Consider the following 19,967-nt stretch of genomic DNA (forward strand, 5'->3'; position numbering starts at 1 on the left):
TTTGAACAAGCTGGAATAATGAGTGAGCACCAATTACTTCACGGAAAGCGGTATACAAGAGCGATGCAGTGCGAATTACTGGTTTAAAAGAAGACCATTCTACGCAGGGCATATTAAAATCACCGGCAAGGATAATATGTGTTGCATCTAAGGCTAATAATGTGTTGCTAAGTTCAAAAAATGGCTGTGCGCAGGTTGAACCGGGCGTCCTATAAAAAGAGCCAATTGCGAAAGAAGTACCATCGCCGAGCTGTACCTTGCACCAGACAGCTTCACAGGAATCGTTTTCTAGGTTAACAGACACGCTTTTCAAACTGCTATGAACGAGGATGAACACACCACCACCGCGTACATTGCGATCCTTCCTATACGTGGTATAGGATGGAGGAAATATTTCACCATCGCTTATGTTGCTGTCCAGCCATGACTCGGTTCCAATCACCACATGTGCGTTTGTCATTTGTAAGAGTGAGGAGAATTGGTCAGTTTTGTTTTTTAGACTGCGACAATTAACAACAATACAGACAAGTTCATTTTTAATAGCAGTCTGTGGGCAAGCTAAAAGCCTCGGTGATGGCTATTGGTTTACGCAAGTGATATCGTCTGTTTCAATGTTGTACATATAGGTTTTGTTGTCCAGGTTTAGCTTATTAAACCGCAGTTTCAACTTTCCGCCGCGTGCCTTAGCAAACTGCATGAGCTTTTTTCTTTGTTGCCGTACTTTGGCCGAATAGTCTTCGCTTATCGCCCAGTCAGTATCTTTTAGTTTGGCAGCATTTGAAAGAACACGATTCTTCTCTTTAAAGGACAAGAATTTAACGATCAGGGGTCTGTGCTTGTCAGGCGCATATCTTCCTAGTCTGTGCGCTCTTTCAATAGCAGCGGCGTCAACGGAAAGCTCTAACTTTTCAGCGCAAAAAGAGATAATTTTAGTCTCAGACTGTTCCCACGATTCGGTTTCTTTGTCATGGATGCCGTAGAATATTAAGTTATTTCTTCGTGATTGGTTCTCCAGGTCATCGTGCGATGACTGGAGGGCCGTGCACGCAACAGCAAGTTTCTGGGAACTTTGAGATAATCTTTCTACTTCAGGCTTTAGCGGGAGCACCAGTGACACATTATCTTCAACGCTCTTGACTTTTTCTGCGAGTTTTGTTAGTTTTTCTTCGAGATTCTTTTGCTCAAGCCGAATGGAACGTAGTTCGTCCAATATTTCGGTCTGTTGCTGTTGTATCACTGGTATTGTCATGATAGTATCGAACATCTGCTTTTCCTGCTCAGCAGACAGAGGCCCAGGGTTTTGCTCTACGTCTCCCGCAAGCAAAAGCTTTCTTTTAAACAAACCTATGTATCCTGAACAGCTCGCGGACACATCGTACAGAAGGCGTAAAAACATGCACACAGCAAAGTTGGGATCTGGCGTCGACTTCCTAAATGGTTTCCCATTAACAGAAAGGTAAGAGTAACAAACCTGAAGAAGAACAAGATGTAAGCGTCTGGCTGCCATGTCGGCGCCAGATCCCGGTGTGGCTGGGTACAACAGCTGCTTATGTAGGTCATGCTTGTGCTGAAGATTCCAGGGTTGCCAGTCGATGAAACGTTCGAGCGCCGGTAGCGCTGTGAGGTCCAAAGGCGAAGCGTCACTCAAAAAAGCCAGGTCAGCAGGACAGACTTGCTCGGTAGAAGCGGCTCCATTCATTGGAAGGCACGTCGTCATCGCGGCAGGATCAAAAATCGCCATCATTTGCAGCATCTGAAGAAGAACAAGATGTAAGCGTCTGGCTGCCATGTCGGCGCCAGATCCCCAACTTCACAACTACAACTACAACTTCACAACTTCACAAACATACAACTTCACCCTGTGTCGGTCCTTGCGTTCCAACTGTGTAAGGAGAAGGCACATTACAAATGTGTCTCCAAAATCGTCGTCGTCGGATTCCTCAGAGTCTGAGCTATCAGACTCCAACATGTGGTCTGCTGCACAAAGCGCGCCAAATTTCTCGAGCGGCATCGCTCCCCTCTTCCCTCTGCGCTGACTGCCCGCGGGCTGCCAGCCGGCACCGCTCGCCCGTGATCATGACGTAGCTTCCTGCTTGACAGGAAACCGCGAACTGCCCGAGGACTATCAGAGCTCGGTAAATCGAAGAAGCCCATTGTGATAGTCCCGAAGGACTATGGCGCTTCCAGTCAGAACCGCGCCCAGCGTACACGCAGCGGCAGGGCTGTAGTGGTGGTTTTATTATGCACTGAATATGGAAGGAAAAAGACTTTTTGCTAGCCCCGGCATCTGCTATCGCTGCTGGAAGCGCCTGAGCTGGGGCAGCGGAAATAAAGAATAGCAGGCAGTGTGTAGAAGTGAAATGAGAGAGGTGAGGGGATAGTAGAAAAGACAGAGGGAGGGGTACACTGGCTAAGGGCTGTCAGCAGCCGCGTATTTTGACGGTGTCTTCCCCCTGTGAACGCGGCGCCGTAGACAGGGCAGAGGTGACTTACAACAAAGGAAGTTCCCCGATGCTTCTTTTTTGGTCGTACAGGATATGGCTGTCGCCAGTACCCCTTCCCCCCCCCCCTTCAAAACTCACCTCCCGTCTCCTGTCCGGCCTCTCTCTTCACAATTTTCGGCAGGGTGTGTGTTGGGTGTGTCGACTGGCTTTTTTCTTGAAGCGAAAAGCTTCACTAGGCTAGTCAAACTCGAGTCTGGCGTATGCTCAGTGATCAGCATTAGCCCCAGGCCCCCAGCTGCGCATCCGCAGAATCGAGGGACGTCACAGGAGAGGCGCAAAAAAAACAAACAAAGACAAAGAGTGCGCCAGGAAACACTCATATCTCGGTGCACACCCGAACCGCGCCAGGAAGGAAAATGAAAATTACGAGGAACTTTATCGGCTAAAGTGGCGAAAGGCGAAAGCCTGAGCGCTGCATTCTGCTACGCGATTGTTCACTTTAAATTCTGTTGGTGCAGTAATTAACTGCCGATTAATGACGCTTAATCTTTGCCTTTAGGAGTGGAACGCGACGGCGTGTTGTAGCGCTGCCAGGCAGTCCACGGAACGCCACCACCCGTTCGGCCCGATGCGTTGCCCTTTGAATGCAACGCTTTTTGAGGAAAGGTTCTACGCCTTGCTCGTCGGTAAATTGGTTTTTGAGGAAAGGAAATGTATCTGTCTCGCGTATATCGGTGGACACCTGAACCTCGCCGTAACGAGAAGGGAGGAAGATGGGAGTGAACGAAGACGCGCCTTTTTTCATTCTGAACCATCGAGCTGGCATAGCGGGGTGGTAGCGTGCTCGTCTCGCACTCCGGAGACCGGGGTTCGATTCCCGAGCTCGAGCAATTTCCTACTCAGTTTTATTTATTTATCTGGTCTGACTAGAAAGGTTAATTAATTAGGCTAATTGGTTAAGCAAGTCCCACGAACTTGGAGCATCACTATACGATCCCTTTAATTGGTTGCATGCTTAGTAGCCAAAGTACAATTGGTGGTGGTGGTGGTAGTGGTTTATTTAAAAAATAAAAAAGTGAAGCAAAAGAGTGTTGCCGGCCGCGGCAATTGCGCACTGTGACGTCACGACCGTTTCGACCAATTGAAAAGCGTGACATTTCTGTCGACAACTCCTGCTTACAACGATGAGGCATTAAAGGCTTCCGCCTTAAAATAAAATTGGTTTTAAGGAAAGAAAACGACTCCAAGCTGCCTCTCTCATATTTCGGTGGATACCCGAACCGCGCCGTAAGGGCCTTAAGAAAAATGAAATGAAATGAAAATTGCTTTTAAGGAAAGCAAATGCCTCTCTCTCATATCTTGGTGTACACCCGAGAGGAATGCACACCGCAGTACAAAGCAACCTTCCAAGACAGCACCGTATTCACTACACGCACGGCTCCTCCGCGTCGCCGCAACTTTTCGCTTCGAAATACCCAGGCTTAACCTTACCGAAGCCACAGCCATTTTTTTTTTCGCTGCCTTCTTGGTGTGGTTTCAACCAACGTTTTTTGAACAGCGCTGGCCCCTACGAAGGTTTGAAGCGGAATGGAAAGCGTCGCCCCTAGTGTGTTATTCTTCTAAGTTTTCGTTCGCTTTCACTGCTTCTTTCCAGTTTTTGTGGCATGCGAAAAGCTTTCAGCACTCAGAGACATATTATGGATCCATTTTTCGAGTATAAAGGAACAATATGCAATATGGATGCCACCTCATTTCAGCTGCCGAAAATGGCCGCTGCGTTGCGACACCATCGGCTCGGAAAGAGCATTTCTGGAGAAAATTAAGATATTAAATATTACGATTTCGGCGATCTCAATGGGCGTTCAGGACTCACTATGTCCCTTACAATGCATACAAAGAATAAAGACCTCATGCTTTACCTACGTGGTTCAAATCGAAGGCCGAATTTCGGGGGTGCAGTGAGCCAAACTTTGGGAGTGGCCCAGGTCAAATTTGGAGACTACCATCATATCAAGCACATTCAAATTATCTTGGAGATCGATTTTGGTCCAAATCGATGAAGGTTAAAGTTCGAGGCGGGGTGGGCCAGTTTTGGAGGTGGGATTGGTTACATTTTGTAAACAGCCCGGGTTTAATTAGCACACACTATCTAATGGCCATAGTCTGTCTGCTCCGGCTGCTGACTTAAGGCTGTTGCTATATGAAATATATCCAACTCCAAAGGGCATTTGAAGGTCATGTATACACGGACTGAAACTCAAGTTTTGCACTGAGTAGAGCTATCGCTCTAAAAGAGGCTCTCGCACTCATATCTGGTGTGTGACGGTTTCATCGCCATTTGTGTGGGTGCAAGTTCAGCCCGTCAACCGCCTATCGGACTTCTTGGGGGTGATAAGCTGCTGCCATCCATAGCATCTGCACGAATGCAGAGATGGGCTCTGTCGTTAACAGTGCATCACATGAACTCAAATTTCGCAACACAAGAAAATGGAAGTCGCCAACGCACTGTCACGACTACCGCTGTCAACAGCTTCAGCAACAACGAGGACGGACTGTTTGGCTGCTTCTGTCGCAACCCCATTAACAGCTAGACAAGTTGCTCGGGATATGAAGCCAGACTTCTTTCTAACATGCCTTCATTATCTACATTCTTTTGAGATGACCAGCATATTACCCTGAAGAACTCCAGCCATTTTTAATTCACAGATTAACTGTCTGCAGAACAAGGATACTTGACTTCAAGCAATCGGGTAATTGTGCCAAAAACCTGGCGAGCACATGTACTATCGTTGCTGCACGAAACACGCCTAAGGATGCCTCGTAGGAAGATGCAGGCAGGGTCATACGTCTGGCGGCCTTCCCTTGACAAAAACATACGAGAAACTGTTCGTCAAGTTTGTCAAAGCACCCATCCAGCAAAGTCGGCAGTGCCTCTGCAACCCTGGATGTATCCAGCAAAAGTCTGGGAAAGGATTCACGCTGACTACGCTGTTAAAGATTTACATTCTGCATGCGAATTATAAGTGGAATGAAGTGTTCTTCCTGAGATCAATGACAGCTGCCAGAACTATGGAAAAGCTGGACGCACTGTCCCCAACCTAAGGCTACCCCGAATAAATTGTTAACGATAAGGGCCACAATTCACTTCGGATGGCTGGAGAGTTCATTAGGCACCGGAGTGCCAAACACACAAGGACACCACTGTACCACGCTGCTTTGAATGGAGCCAGAGAGAGGCTGGTAAGAACGACAAAGGAAGATCTCCTAAAACAGGTTCTGAGCGATAAAAATGCCGAAGTGAAGAGTACAATAGAAGAACGTCTGAAAATTTTTTTTTCTATAGAAATATCCCGCACTCAATGACTTCGCGGACACCTGCTGAAGTTTTCCTCGAGTGTTTGCCCTGAATTACATTGTCCCTTCTGAAACGAAGCTTTATAGGGGAGAGGACCTAGCATCTGAGATGAGACACAGAACAATGCAACGACTAAAGAGGACCTGCAGAATCACACACAGGTGATGGAGTCTACGGGAAGAACACATGAGGTGAGCCTGTATCATGGCAAAAAGATACTGTCGAACAAGTGGTCAGCCCAGTCACAAACATGGTTATGGTTTCAGGTCGACTACAGTTTACTGATGTTGATCACCTATGGCCCAGACAAATTACTCTATGGACCAAAGCTACGAACGATGCAACATCACATACAAGTCAGAGGTATGACAGAGGGACCAGTTTAGGGTGCTCAGAAGTTCCCAAAGGTCTTTTTCAAGAATTCTCTTCTCAAAAGGTCTTTTGCAGACTCTCGAAGCGTGAAACCGAGGCGCAAAGCCAACCTTCTTCAAAAAGAGAACCAACTCGGGCAACCTCACCAGAGCCAAGGGAGTCCGACGACAACCAGACTCCCCAGGCCCTACTGCCGAGGCCGCCGCAAGACCCACTAACAGTTGCAGGAGGAGGGAATTCAGGGCTTAACAAGGCCGGGTCCAACCTTACAGCAGATGAAAAGCCTAAAGTAGAGCGAGTTGGTATCGGTCCATTATGAAAAAACAACGCGAATAAGGACAGGGACAAAAGTAAAGAAGGCACAACGAGCGCTCATTGTGTCGTCTTTATACCTTCGTCCCCGTCCTTATTCACGTCATTGTTTCATAGAGGGGCCTAACCCTACAGGCAACCTTTCATCAGCAGCTTTAGTGCAACGAAGCACCCGTGTGTGCAAAATCCTCTAGAGAGACACACTACAGAAGATTTCAGGAAGAAGCAAAGTAGAAATTAGAATGACTTTTGTTTCACTAAGATGGCAAGGATGTGATATGTGATAAGTGCACCACATGCCCATGACATGGGACTTTCTTGATAAGTGCTATATAAGCAGAGATATCCAAGTATAAAAAGTTTACGAGGTGCACTTATCTCCTTACGTGCGTAAATGCGAAAGCTGTGCGCGGTCCGCCACCTGCACCTTCTGCGGGGCCAGTGCCATACACTCCAAAGGGAGTTTTCACTGGGTGCCGCCTGACGACGCTACGACTTTACGTCAAGCATGGAGGAAATTTGGTACTCTCTTGATTGCGACATATGCAACATGTTCAAAATTACTCATGTAGCTGGCCTTAATTAGTACATATCTAAGAAATACGTTTTTAAGAACTGTGCATTCACTAGACGCACTTTTTTCAGTTTCAAATGTCTGTCATGGTGGAGTCTTCCGGAAATACATACGGGCTGGTAGCGCATAGGTATGTACAGAGATTTTTGGCAGCATTGAAATCATAATTATGTGTACACGACTGGCTACCAGGATGGAAAATTTGAAGTTGTTGAGAGAATTTTAAACCTGACAAGGCCTGCCAAGAAGATCTGGCAGGTTGCTGATATCAAGATTTGGTGATTGTCCCTGTAGTTTTTGTAGTCCTTTGTCGAAGTATGGCAATAAAGGAAAAAGAAGTGTCAGAGTGGCAGCGTCCCCATCTCGCACGGCAGCGGCTCGGGTTCGATTCCCAACCAGACCCCAATTTCTTCTGTTATTCTTTTCCTATGATTAACCGCTCCAGTGGACACTTCTGCGGACAGCCTCTGTCTACAACTTCCATCTCAACACTCATGAGCCAAGAAAGGTTTCGCCTTAACACCACTTCTCTAAAAAAGCAAATGATAATGCAGCAGTAATTCTGCTGCGTCAAAGCCTGCACGATGTGTGTTTGCGTAGGCGCACATAGCACCTAATCGGTCGCAAGGTGCACTGCAGTCATCAGTGGGAGCCGATTGGCTCGCTAAGAATGTGACAGCATTCAAGAGCGAGAGGAAGAGCAGAAACAACTTTTATTTTTGGGGCAGAAATAGGGCCTCGTGAAAAGGAGCTGTCACTATACCAGGGCTCCTTGATGGTCTGCCAAGTTTGAATAACACTTAGCATTCCAGGAGGAAGGTGCGAAAACAGCAAGAAGCAATGGCAGTGATACAAGTGGCTTGCCTGATTCATGAAACCTTTCCTTCATTTTTAGTGCCCTGGGTTGGATCGGGTAAGGTTACATCGATGCTCACCATCGACGTTCGGAGTGCGGCGCCTATACATCACCCTTTCGTAGAAACACAGTTCACGCTGCAGCGGTGTTCCGGAAGGCAGTATTAGACACTTTTAGCATAACGTGTACAGTGTTAGCATTATCGGTACCGGAGTACCGGAAGCCTGCGTGCAGCCAATGCGCATGCGTAAATTGCCTTAACAGCGCCAGATGGCGCCACATACCCGGCAGCTGTGGTCGCGCCCGCAGCGTCGGAACCAATCAGTGGGCGGGCTCCCGGTACTCCGGTAACGGTAGCGGTAACGCGGTGCACGGTATGCTAAAAGTGTCTATTGTTCTAGCTCCTCGGGTGAAGCACCATTCAATATACTTCTGCTGGAGGATGAAGTTGTACGCGATGTAGAAATTTATTGTCTTCTTTCTCTATACAAGAAGTCAGCGCGGTCTGTGTGCTCAATTAACATGTCTCCTGGTTGTGGCTGTTTCCACACTGAAAGGCGGCGCAGCATGGATGAACCCTTAGGCACACTACTTGGCGTGGCCCAGTACTACCTTGATAGATGCAACAGCAGCTGGCATCGCAGAACACTTCATGACACTCCAGACTGAGTTTCCCAGTTCAGTATAGGCCGAGTGCTGTGCAGCCTGCCATGAAAGGCAGCCGCACGCAGGTCCTCACTCGTGTGATGTCCCTTGAGTGCAGAGGCTTTGCAAATAGAGTGGTCGAACTCTGCATTCCGCTTTGCAAACGCGTGTGGCCAGAGGGGCCTTGGGAGCAGGTGATAGCCAGGATGTCACCGGTGCCTGATGCGGACGTGCCGGCGCAGGAGGTCTGACCGGGAGAACGCCTTGCAACACACGTGGCACTTGAAGGCCTTCACGGTGGCGTGGTTGCACATGTGCAGATTCAGGTGGTCTTTGCGCGTGAAGGACGCCGAGCACTGGTCGCATCGGAAGGGCCGCTCGCCCGTGTGCGTGCGCTCGTGGCGAGTCAGGTCGTAGTCGCGCGTGAAGGTCGCCGGGCAGAGGCGACACTGGACAGGCCGCCGCTGTTTCGTACTGGCCTGCGAACAGCGCCGGAAAGAGGGAGCGGAGAGCAGGAAGGTTAGCAGATGATGCGGAGCATGTGCGAGCATTGTATAGTGGCGCTTCTATATGCACACAACTGTCCACAGTTAGGCACAAATTAACGGATGGCTTCGCAATGCACGTTGTGCAACGCAGAATTTAGAAAAAAGAAGGGAAACTTCTTTTTCTAGAAGGAGGCTTTCACCGCATCATGCAACGAGTGACTCTTGCTAGTTATAAACAATCTAATAAGGAAAAAATTTGTCGCCGAGATATATGGCCCAAGCTGTGGCATTCACCAAAACAATAGTTCTGAAACAGAAATGAGTGGAAAGTAATCATTTTATTGAATATTTCTCAAACCACCACATCTCCCGCCTGTAAAAGTTCCCGCAGTACGAGATATGACGTCATCCTTACCCGACACAAGTTATCACCAGCACAGACCGCACGAAAGGGAACGCGTTTGAAGCGCTTTTTGCTTCGTTGTAGTCGATTTGGTTCGGCGTCTTTGTGTACACGCTTCAAGATTCGCTGCCTGCATCTCGTGATTCAGTCAGAACTAACTGGAAATCCCCATAGCCTCCAGTGATAGCAAACAAAAAAGCAACATTTCGCAGAGACGCGGTAGCAGTAGTGCCATCTCGCGTACGCAACTGAAACGAGCGGGCAGGGATTTCTGAACTGCGCACTGCCAAGTCAGCCTGCCTATGGCGCTGCTGAGGGTAGGGTCAGTGGGTTCCTTGTAGCGGCGGCCATATTTATGAACCGCTTGGCTGCTGCTCGCATTTTCAAGGCACGGATAAATAGGCGCACGTGTTCCGTGCGTGGTCGGCTACCTTCCACTTTTAATGTGGGGATGCCATTCTTCCGATCCATCGCTTATCAATTCTTTACTGAAAGGGTTGTGCACTGATGTGACAATCGTACTGCAACTTCAACTGTTGAGAGTGAAGAGCACCTTAGGTCCTTTACGTATCGAAGGGGCGGCAGGCACCTCTTGAGTCGCCTCCATGCTTGTGTTGGCACTGGGCTGGTGGCAGGGCTCTGGCTCCCCGCCACTGGAGCACTCCACCTTTGGCACGACAAGCTGGGTATGCAATGCATTCTGACCTGCAAACAAAACCGAAATTTCTTGGAACTCTTACTGCATACTGGCACTACCTTGAAAGCTCCATTTTCCATTACAAACAAAAAATGCTTAACCTGTGCTGCTCCTGATTCGACGCTAAAGGCATGCAGTCAGTGGTCATTCCCCTCCATTTAAGTATCAAAGTTCTTAGTAAAAATTAATTTCAAGGTTATTTCTGACTACGCTGATGTTTGTCCAGCAGCGAAAAGGTACTTTTGTTCAGAGGAAAATTTGATTTAAAAAGGAAAACTTTCCCGTCACTTGATTAAAACTTCTGATGTGAAGACTGAAAGAGGCTCCGTGATCGCTAACAGGAAATGGATCGGCAGGGCAGCTTAGGCTCGGGACTCCACCACACAAAGCTGTCTTGACGTGAACGAGCTTGCTTACAAAAATAGCTAGTGGTGCAAATACGTGATTTTTGTTGTATGACAGATTTTTTCACTCACAAAAGCTACATTTTCTGTGAATGTAGAGTATTTTTCATTATAATTTAGTAACCTGTCGATGCAGAACAACTTCAGTTTTTCCACAGTGTTCATTTAAGCCCTACTGCACCATTAGATATATCAGAAGAAAACTGCAGACATGGTGAGCACATAGTGCAAATGAATTTTCTTCTCGGCACTACTGAGATCAATTTCGTATCATGAAGCCAAATTACCTATGATATTTTTTTCATTACCAGGTGCATTGCTTAACCAAATCCAACAGCACTCTCCCAAGATTTTTTTTTTACTGTTGTTTTTAACCTCCACATGACAACAGGAAGATTTCCCACATGACAATAGGAAGTTTCACAGTTTCTGAAAGTTGATATATTAAGTGACCTAAAAGAACAAAATTACGATATTTTAGTGCAAATGAATTTTCTTCTCAACACTTCTGAGATCAATTTCGTATCATGAAGCCAAATTACCTACGATATTTTTCTCATTACCAGGTGCATTGCTTAACCAATACCAACAGCACTCTCACAAGATTTTTTTTGCTGTTGTTTTTAACCTCCACATGACAACAGGGAGATTTTCCACATGACAATACGATGTTTCACTGTTTCTGAAAGCTGATATATTAAGTGACCTAAACGAACAAAATTATGATATTTTGTGTAGTTTTGTGTCGGAATCATTATATGTGCTGACCTTGATCAGAATTTATACTGAAGTAAGTACCACACATTGAGATACTTTATGGACAAGCACAAGAAAGTGATATATGTTATTACGTATTAGATGTCAAAGAGAATTAAACAACTGAGGATGCCCAAAAGCTTTTTTTTCAGTTGACATCAGCTTGCAGAGAATCTACAAAGCTCGCAACCCCTCATCAGACCGCTGAAAAAATATAGATTGTCAGCTTTAATCAAAATATATTTTCAAAAGTTTGGATGTACCCATGAGCATGCACAAAAAATTTATACCCATAGGTCTAACGGTTTTTTTTTCTATGACCTTTCTCCATGCTCTGTCACTTCAGAAACATGCAATGCCTTACAATGTGCATTTAAATATGTGTGCAGCACAATCTTAATATAATATTAATATATAAATTAAAATCACAAATAATTTCATGGTGAAGTGTAAAAGATTCAGGGGTAATTTGGCTGCCAATAGCAGGAAGCCGATTTTGATAAAAAAAAACCTCTAGGAAGGCTACTCAGAGCACCCCTATACTGCTATGCAATTCTTGAAAAGACGACTAGGCAGATGTGCCGTGAGTACCCTCACACTTCCAATCGCATTTAGGCTGGAGAACTGGAGCATCATTTTTAAGAACAGCCGTAAAAGACAGATGGGCATTAAGATGGACGCAAGTCTGACTATGACATATGTGTGATTCCACAAGTTCTGCCTTGCAAAAGACTGCAAGAAAATGAACCACTACTGTTCCAGACGTGCTTTTTCTCCTCGCCATTGTCAACACTTGCACGGACACTACAGCGAACACACGTCGAAACTACAGTGAACACACGTTTGAAAGCAAAAGAAGACTCTGAACAAAACAAAAGCCACCTGACGCATATTGCAGTTCAACGCAATAAGAAGTCCGCAAGTGTACACATGAAGCACTCAGTACAGTAGCTGCTGAAATGCATACCTGCAGACTGCCCATTTACTCTGTGAGCTACACAGAAGAATCACGGCCTCTTTTCCTACGCAGCAGACTACAGTCCCAGATTGCATAATTAATTTTCTATGAAAACATGATGTAATGCCAATACCCGTCATTTAAGACATATTTATAACAGAACTGCTAAATTTCAATGTTGAATTAAAGAAAACAATTTTCTTGATTAGAAAGAATCTGCTTGGCACCATCTTATTATAAGCTTCCATAGAAGGCGCCACCTACACCAGCAACAGAGTGAAGGTACCAAGGAGAGAACAATGCATCAGGTAGCGAGGGATACTTCGTATGGACAAACTATATGGCACAATGATGTAGTTACAGATGTTCACCCCTGTCACCATCATCATCATCAGCCTGACTACACCCACTGCAGGGCAAAGACCTCTTCCATGTCTCTCCAATTAACCCTGTCCCTCGCCAGTTGCAGCCACCGTATTCCTGCAAATTTCTTAACCTCATCCGCCCACCTAACTTTCTGCCGCCCCCTGCTAGGCTTGCCTTCTCTTGGAATCCACTCCGTTACCGTTAAGGACCAGTGGTTATCTTGCCTTCACATTACATGTCCTGCCCAAGCCCACTTCTTCCTCTTGATTTCGACTAGAATGTCATTAACCCGCGTTTGTTCCCTCACCCACTCCGCCCGCTTCCGACCTATTAGCGTTACACCTATCATTTTTCTTTCCATAACTCGCTGCATTGTCCTTAACTTAAGCTGAACCCTCTTTGTTAGCCTCCACGTTTCTGCCCCATAGGTGAGTACCGGTAAGATACAGCTGTTGTATACTTTTCTCTTGAGGAATGTTGGTAAACTGCCATTCATGACATGAGCGAACCTGCCATATGCGCTCCACCCCATTCTTATTCTTCTAGTTATTTCCCTCTCATGATCCGGATCAGCTGTCACTACCTGCCCTAAACAGACACAATATGTGGTAGACATACGCAGAGCGGGCTTATAAAGAAATGGGTGGCATTTCTCTTAACTGTGATCTAACCGAGCTCTGTAATGAGAACGCAAAGTTGGGTCTGCAAAGATATGGATATGTAAGCACAGAACGCGTTCCTTTCTTTATAAACAAGAGGGTAAAAGTATAAAAAACTGGCTACATGAACACTAACAGATGCTATTTTTATTCTCCCATATCTCATATCTACTTTCATAAGATCTCAAATCTATTTTCAAAGTGAAAAAGAAATGGTGTGCATTCATCACATGCGTAATATTTTAGCAAAAGCTTGTATGTGCCAACCAATTAAGAGGAGTGCTCAGTAAACACCAGAGGCATGCATTAGCTTAATTTTATAATACTCAGCCTTGAAGACGACAACCAGCTGTGAACTTATCCCGTCATACACTGATTTTTTCACTAACTACACTGGCCCTTCTGAACACGTACGAATTTTAGTAACGCTGGTAGGGCCGCCCTGCATTTCAATTTCAATTCATTTTTTTTATTTGCGTTCTCGGTTTTCAAGGGGAGGCTGAGGCTAAAGGCTCTCTGCAGCCTGACAAAGGTCCCAGCCTCCCTGTGTACAGTCTGACACAGTATTTAATGCATTTAATACATTCCTAAGCCATTTGGTCTCACTGGCATTGCCAGTTGATTTGAAGGCACACATATAGTGAGCAACACATATTCATGATGCAGTGATTAAGTGGAAGAGCAGATAAAATGACACTAGTGCAACAACTCGATCAATGGTTCCAGCAAGGGTTGTGGACTCCATTGACGCATTGTCTGGGCCACACTGTCTCCCACCTTTACACAAGGGAAAAGGACAGAGCAATGAAATGTCCCCTGCATCGCCGATTCAAAATACTAAATACAATGTATCCATCGTAAAGTCTTCTTCCCACTACTTAGACAGCTCCGACAAAAGCTGTCTATTAATTGATTAATTATTAATTAATAACTATTAATTAATGAATAACATAAACCTCTTAAAGGGCACAGATACGTACGAGTAGAGCACTACAGTTGGAAGTGATCAAGTTGCTTGTGTTTTGCTTCAAGATAAAGCAACCATGCTCTCAAGACTGAACTTTTCCAAACCGCAAGCCGTTTTTTTTAACCTGTACTACACGCATTAAACGCATCTAACTGTGGAGCCAAAGACAGTTTGAAAAGAATTCTGGCACTGTTCGAAATCAGCACTGCTCGGATACCGTGCAAGAGAAGAGCAACAAATACAAATGCAGTTGTCATTCAGTGTTTCCAGAAGGTGACAGCAAATCACTGTCCACTACCTGAAATAAAAAGAGAACAAGAGTATTAGGCAGTGCAATGCAAGTGGAATCAGCAAAAAAAAAAAAGATGCAGCATTTTCTCACATAACAATCTCTGCATCCAATGCAGTGCCTTCTCTTCCATTCTGCTATACTCCGTTTCATACATAGCAGGCAATGCTGCGGAGGTTGCTGAAGTAGTCTGTCCGCGAAACCATATTACTCCGCCACGCATCATTCGTTCTTCTCGAAACTCTGGTCATTGTTTGGACGAATACAAAGAGCGGTATAAAAAGATGTGGTAGCATTAAAAATCATGGTCGAAGCTGTGAGGCGCTCAGTGTTTGGGTTCTCTGGGCATAATTTTCATGGAGTGTGAACTACTTTTTGGGCGCAGATTTAGTAGAAGCGATTCGCCCTACCAACCGCATATCACACCACCACGTGTACTTTTTGCTTCTCGAAATCTCGAAGAGTCGCAGGATGAAAATGTGGCAAGAGGTAAAACAAAGTCCAGGAGGTGCCAGTCACGGCACTTAAGATTTGTCGCTCTGAAATATGCTTGTGTTCACTTTGGTTGTATGACGAACTACTTTTTGCGTGCGGACTTAGCCTGCACGAACAGGTGCGCTAGCTTTGGCAGCGTTGCCTGCTCTGTATGAAACGGAGTATAGGCACCATCTTGTTACAAGCTTTCATAGGTGGCGCCACCTACAACAGCGTTTTCATTTACGGCTGCCCCATGCTGTATTTGCTGTAGTGCATGGTGAGCACTCAAGCACTAGTGAAGTCATATTCACTTTCAAAATGAATTCACCTTTTCTCAAAAAAAAAACTATGGAAATTAAACAGCGTGCATCATCACATACAAGACAAGAACAGAAAGCTGGGTGAGTTGGTTGTTATCCATTTTTTAACAGCGCGAAAAAGATGACAACATATACACACACAACAACACGAGTGCTGACTTTCAACTGAAGATTTATTATCACAAACGATGTTTATACATAATCCCACCAAAGACACACAAAAACCTACTTATCCTATCTTAATCTTCCAGCAATAACTTCTCAAGAAAGGCAAATTCACGGTTAATAAAAGACAATGACAGTTCTGCGACACACCCGGAAGCCCCCTTATCAATGTGATACGCTTCTACCAATTCTCTTACCGTCTGATCTTCGTGTTTGAAAATTACAGACATCTCTTGAAGCAAGCAAAGGAGTGCAGGCGTGTTCACGTTGTCTGCGATGGAGAGCTAAATTTGATCTGCCTGCTTTATCCAACGAATTAAAATGTGCACATGTCTGCACACCTTTGCTTCAAGAGATGTCTATAATTTTCAAACACAAAGATCAGACAGCAAGAGAATTAGTAGAAGCGTATCACATTGATAAGGGGGATTCCGCGTGTGTCGCAATACCATCGCTATCATTGATTAACCGTGAATTTGCCTTTCTTGAGAAGTCGTTGCCGGAAGATTAAGATAGGATAAGTAGGTTTTTGTGTGTCTTTTGGCGGGATTATGTATGAATGTTGTTTGTGATAATAAATCTTCAGTTGAAAGTCAGCGCTCATGTTGTTGTGTGTGTAAACGTCATCGTCTTTTTCGCGCTGTTAAAAAATGGACATATATAACATATTAGCAAAAGTTTGTCAGTGGGTAAACAAAATGGGAGGAGTCTCATTATGCAAGCAAACACTATAGACACAAAATAGCTCAATTTTCTAACACTCAGCCTTGAAGACAACAATGAAAATTTGTCACTGGACGTGAAGAAAAGAAGAACAAAGTCAGGCCCACAAATGCCGCTGAGGGCTTGAAAAGCAGTGCCCTGCAAGCAGCCAAGATTAATTACAAGTTGGTGCTGCATCATAGAAAACAGCATCACTCTGCACTCACTGGGATGACTAAAACAATAAACAATGCAGCCAAAAAACATCAGGCAGTGGTTAATGATTAGCATGGCTATGCTCATGGGAGTGCTTAGAAAGAAGTGCTCCCTCCTTTGGAATTTGCTGTAACTTGAGGCATTCCCCTAAACACGCTGGACTAAATGCTGCGGCGTATCTCAAGAAAACAGACATTAGGTTATACAAGAGGCACATTTAGCAGACATACACCAAGAGAATGCAAGCGTAGCAGGGGGCAGCAGAAAGTTGGGTGCGTGGATGAGATTAAGCAGTTTGGGGGTGTACGGTGGCCGCAACTGGCAAAGGACAGGGTTAATTGGAGAGACATGGGAGAGGCCTTTGCCCTGCAGTGGGCATAGTTGAGCTGATGATGATTATGGTGATGATGATGACACCTGTGCTGCAAAAAAAAAAGAAAGGGTGAATAGGTAATAAGTTCAAAAAGCATGGCAATGTACAAATCGGGCACCGCCAACTAATGAAAAAACAACTTCCAGAAATATCAGGAACTAGCTAAGTGCGCATGACTGTGAGCCTTCCCCGTTCCCTAGTTATGGCTATAGATAGTTTGCACAAACTTTGTAACGGCTACCATCTTGGGGACCAGAGAGCGGAGTGCAAGCCTGGGCATTTTGCTAATCTGTTTGTCATCAACCAGTTCCTGTATGTGCTTGTACTCCTGTCTTTTAGCGTGTGAGAATGTAGCATCTTGTTTGACAAGTTAACACAGTTCCGACATAAGCTGTCAAAGCTAGCCTCTGTATCTAGAGATGACACCTCTATCAATAGGCATAACAATGCTTTGTTGTGCATGGCTTATTTTATGAGAAACAGAAAAAAAAGTTCAGGAGGCACTTTGGCTCTCTAAAGTGCTGCAAGGCTTTTAAAAGCCTTTCCTGGCGCACTGTTTGGTATTGACTGCAAGGCTGTTTGTGCTGTACTAGTGCTTTATTTGACTACACACTGACTACACATTACAACTACACATTCTGACTGCCGACTTTGACTGCTTCTCTAACACGACTCTCTCTCTGCTTCGATGAGTTCGGCTGTATCCATGGCTCTGTTCGCAGTAATGAGGCATGTAATGTGGTCACCCACGGACGCCTCATGCCCCCTGTCGGAGCAGACGACAACTATTTCATTAGTTGTCATGTGCTCCAAAAGAGGGCGTCAGGCATCCGTGGGTGACCTCATTACTGCGAATGGGTGCACTCTGACGTCATAACCATTTCGGCCAACCGAAAAGCGTGACACCTCTGCTGGCAACCTTCTGCCGAAAACAATGAGACATTAAAGGTTTTCGCCTTAATACAATAAAAATCGCTCAGCTGAACGACAAACTGCAACAAAGATGCAGGGACGCAAAGAAGTGCTATGCTGTACTTAGCAATAGTTTCTTTCATTAACAATCTCCTTTTGCCCCCAAGACATGGAGTGTTTATTAACGCATGCAAGGATGCAACAAGTGTGCATTCTCTTTGCTCAGATAGAACAATGCTGAACTGAGTAAGAATCTTTTGCACGCAGACAAGTACAAACATATTCAGCTTTGAACTTGCCAGAGTATAAACAGCTTAAATAGGGTAAGGACAGTTCTAAAAAATTGAAACTCTAGTCATCGATGACATGCATCATAATCATGAGTATCTCCAAGCAAAGAGGGCAGCATGAAATCTGTAGCATCCTACTAGCAGCTCGTGTAATAACTACACATGTAAGCATTATTCCACAGTACTAATAAAACTGTCTGCTTCAGGACACAGTCCTTTTCAACCGATGTCCGAATGACTGTTACAGACAAGCCATGGCCATCATATCCCTGAAAACCTCGAAATCTCATTTCCCTGCCTGGCCCACTAGCACCTCTTCGCCATGTGCATTTACCTTTGTTGATTTCTGTTCACTATGGCATTCTTTACACAATTTTTCCAACCCCTGCTGCTTTCATTTTGTTTCTAAATGTTATCCCCATCAATTAACTTCCTTTCCATTTATTCCTCTTCATTTCTGCAGAAATATTATCCGCTCGATTTTGTCCTTCAATCCATACATTGGTGTTTTTGTCTGTCAAGGTTACCCCGCATTTCTTTTTTAAGGTGAAAGCTTTTAATGGCTCATACTGTCGTCCGTCAGCTGAGGGTGTTACAGCTTTGGCGGCGTTTAACTAGTGTTAACTCGGGAACTAAAAACGATAGGAGAAAACACATGATTACTTCAGATAGAGGAGGAAAAAATGAACCAGAAAGCCAAGTTTAATGACTGTAGATTAATTAGTTAATTAATTATAAGCAAAAATGTTGAAATTGTGTCGAAATAGCGTGGACATCGATATAGCCACAGGAACGGTGTGACGTCACATCCAATGGAAGTCGTCACGGCATAGTGAAAATTGTCACAGAATGGTCGGAACAATGTCAGATTTGTGTCAAATTAGATGCAAAAATGTGTAATTAAGCGTAATTAACACTTAAAATCACCCAAAAGATGTATAATTTAGGTATCGATATAGCCACAGGAACGGTGTCACGTCACATCCGCCATAAGTCGTCACGGCATAGTGTCCGGCTTTAGGCTCTCAACACTTAAAGGTGCACTGAAGAGGAATCTGAACTTGTCTTTTTGCCACGGGAACTCGATCTACACGTTCCGAGATTTCTTAGAAACCTCGATTTATTGCCCTGTGTGGCCGATTTCCCTAATTAAATCGAATTAACGTCCGGCTCCCGCCTTTTTTTTTTTTTAATTCTCCCTCATACGATGGGCGGAGTCGACCAACGCGGAGAGTGCCTTTCACCCAGTCCCGTGGCGGCTTGCCGCTCTGCCATCTGCGGAGTAATACGTAGTAGTCCGTAGTGGGAAATAGTCCGCACCGATTTTTATTTCTGCGGGCTTATTTTGCGGCTATATTATCTGCGAATGAAACTATTTATTCATGGAAACCTAAAAAAGAAAATAAAGCGAAAGCAAAGCCTCCACAGAGCTGGCTGAAAGGCACTTCACGCGCTGGTCGACTCCGCCCACCGTACGAGGGAGAATTAAAAAAATAAAAGCGGGAGCCGGACGTTAATTCGATTTAATTAGGGAAATCGGCCACACAGGGCAATAAGTCACAGTTTCTAAGAATGCTAGGAACGTGTAGATCGAGTTCCCACGGCAAAAAGACAAGTTCAGAATCCTCTTCAGTGCACCTTTAAGTTGCCAGTGTCCTCAAAATTTTTCCTGCTCACAGCCCACTGCACTGTCATCAACCTGTTCTAAAACTTTCTGTTAGCCTCCCATGTTTCAGCCCTTTAGGCGAGTACTGGCAGGATGCAGCTTATGTACTCTTCTTTAGGCGGACATCGGTATGCTGCTGTTCATATAACCTGAGAGTGCTGGCCGGATGCAATCTTTAGCGCAATGCCTCATTACTGAAAACCATGACAAAGGAGCTGTTCTGACACGACAGACATGAAAGTTCCTGTGACGCGTACAAGTTATGGCCGCCAAAGCATTGAATACACACTCCCCCACACAC

The 19,967-nt window shown here is 45.1% G+C and overlaps 2 protein-coding genes across 2 annotated transcripts; both read right to left on the minus strand.

Moving 5' to 3' along the window:
• Positions 1-266: 266 nt before the first annotated feature.
• LOC149337544 (uncharacterized) lies at positions 267-1,795 on the minus strand. Its single transcript, XM_089554898.1, has one exon. It carries the CDS (start codon positions 1,787-1,789, stop codon positions 578-580), a length of 1,212 nt encoding a protein of 403 aa, XP_089411024.1. The 5' UTR covers positions 1,790-1,795; the 3' UTR covers positions 267-577.
• A 6,641-nt stretch (positions 1,796-8,436) lies between these two features.
• LOC149337545 (uncharacterized) lies at positions 8,437-11,573 on the minus strand. Its single transcript, XM_089554451.1, has 3 exons — positions 11,570-11,573; positions 10,003-10,154; positions 8,437-9,037 (listed from the first exon to the last, which is right to left on the minus strand). Exons 1-3 carry the CDS (start codon positions 11,571-11,573, stop codon positions 8,768-8,770), a joined length of 426 nt encoding a protein of 141 aa, XP_089410577.1. The 3' UTR covers positions 8,437-8,767.
• Between the last annotated feature and the right edge of the window lie 8,394 nt (positions 11,574-19,967).

The sequence above is a fragment of the Amblyomma mixtum genome, chromosome 7, assembly GCF_055824585.1.
Source record: "Amblyomma mixtum isolate Tamu chromosome 7, ASM5582458v1, whole genome shotgun sequence".
NCBI lineage: Eukaryota > Metazoa > Arthropoda > Arachnida > Ixodida > Ixodidae > Amblyomma > Amblyomma mixtum.

Coding starts and splice junctions, on each gene's coding strand:
- LOC149337544 (XM_089554898.1), bottom strand. CDS start 1,789: ATGGCAGCCAGACGCTTACATCTTGTTCTTCTTCAGATGCTGCAAATG.
- LOC149337545 (XM_089554451.1), bottom strand. Junction 9,038..10,002: donor CGATACGTAAAGGACCTAAG/GTGCTCTTCACT, acceptor CGCTGTTCGCAG/GCCAGTACGAAACAGCGGCG.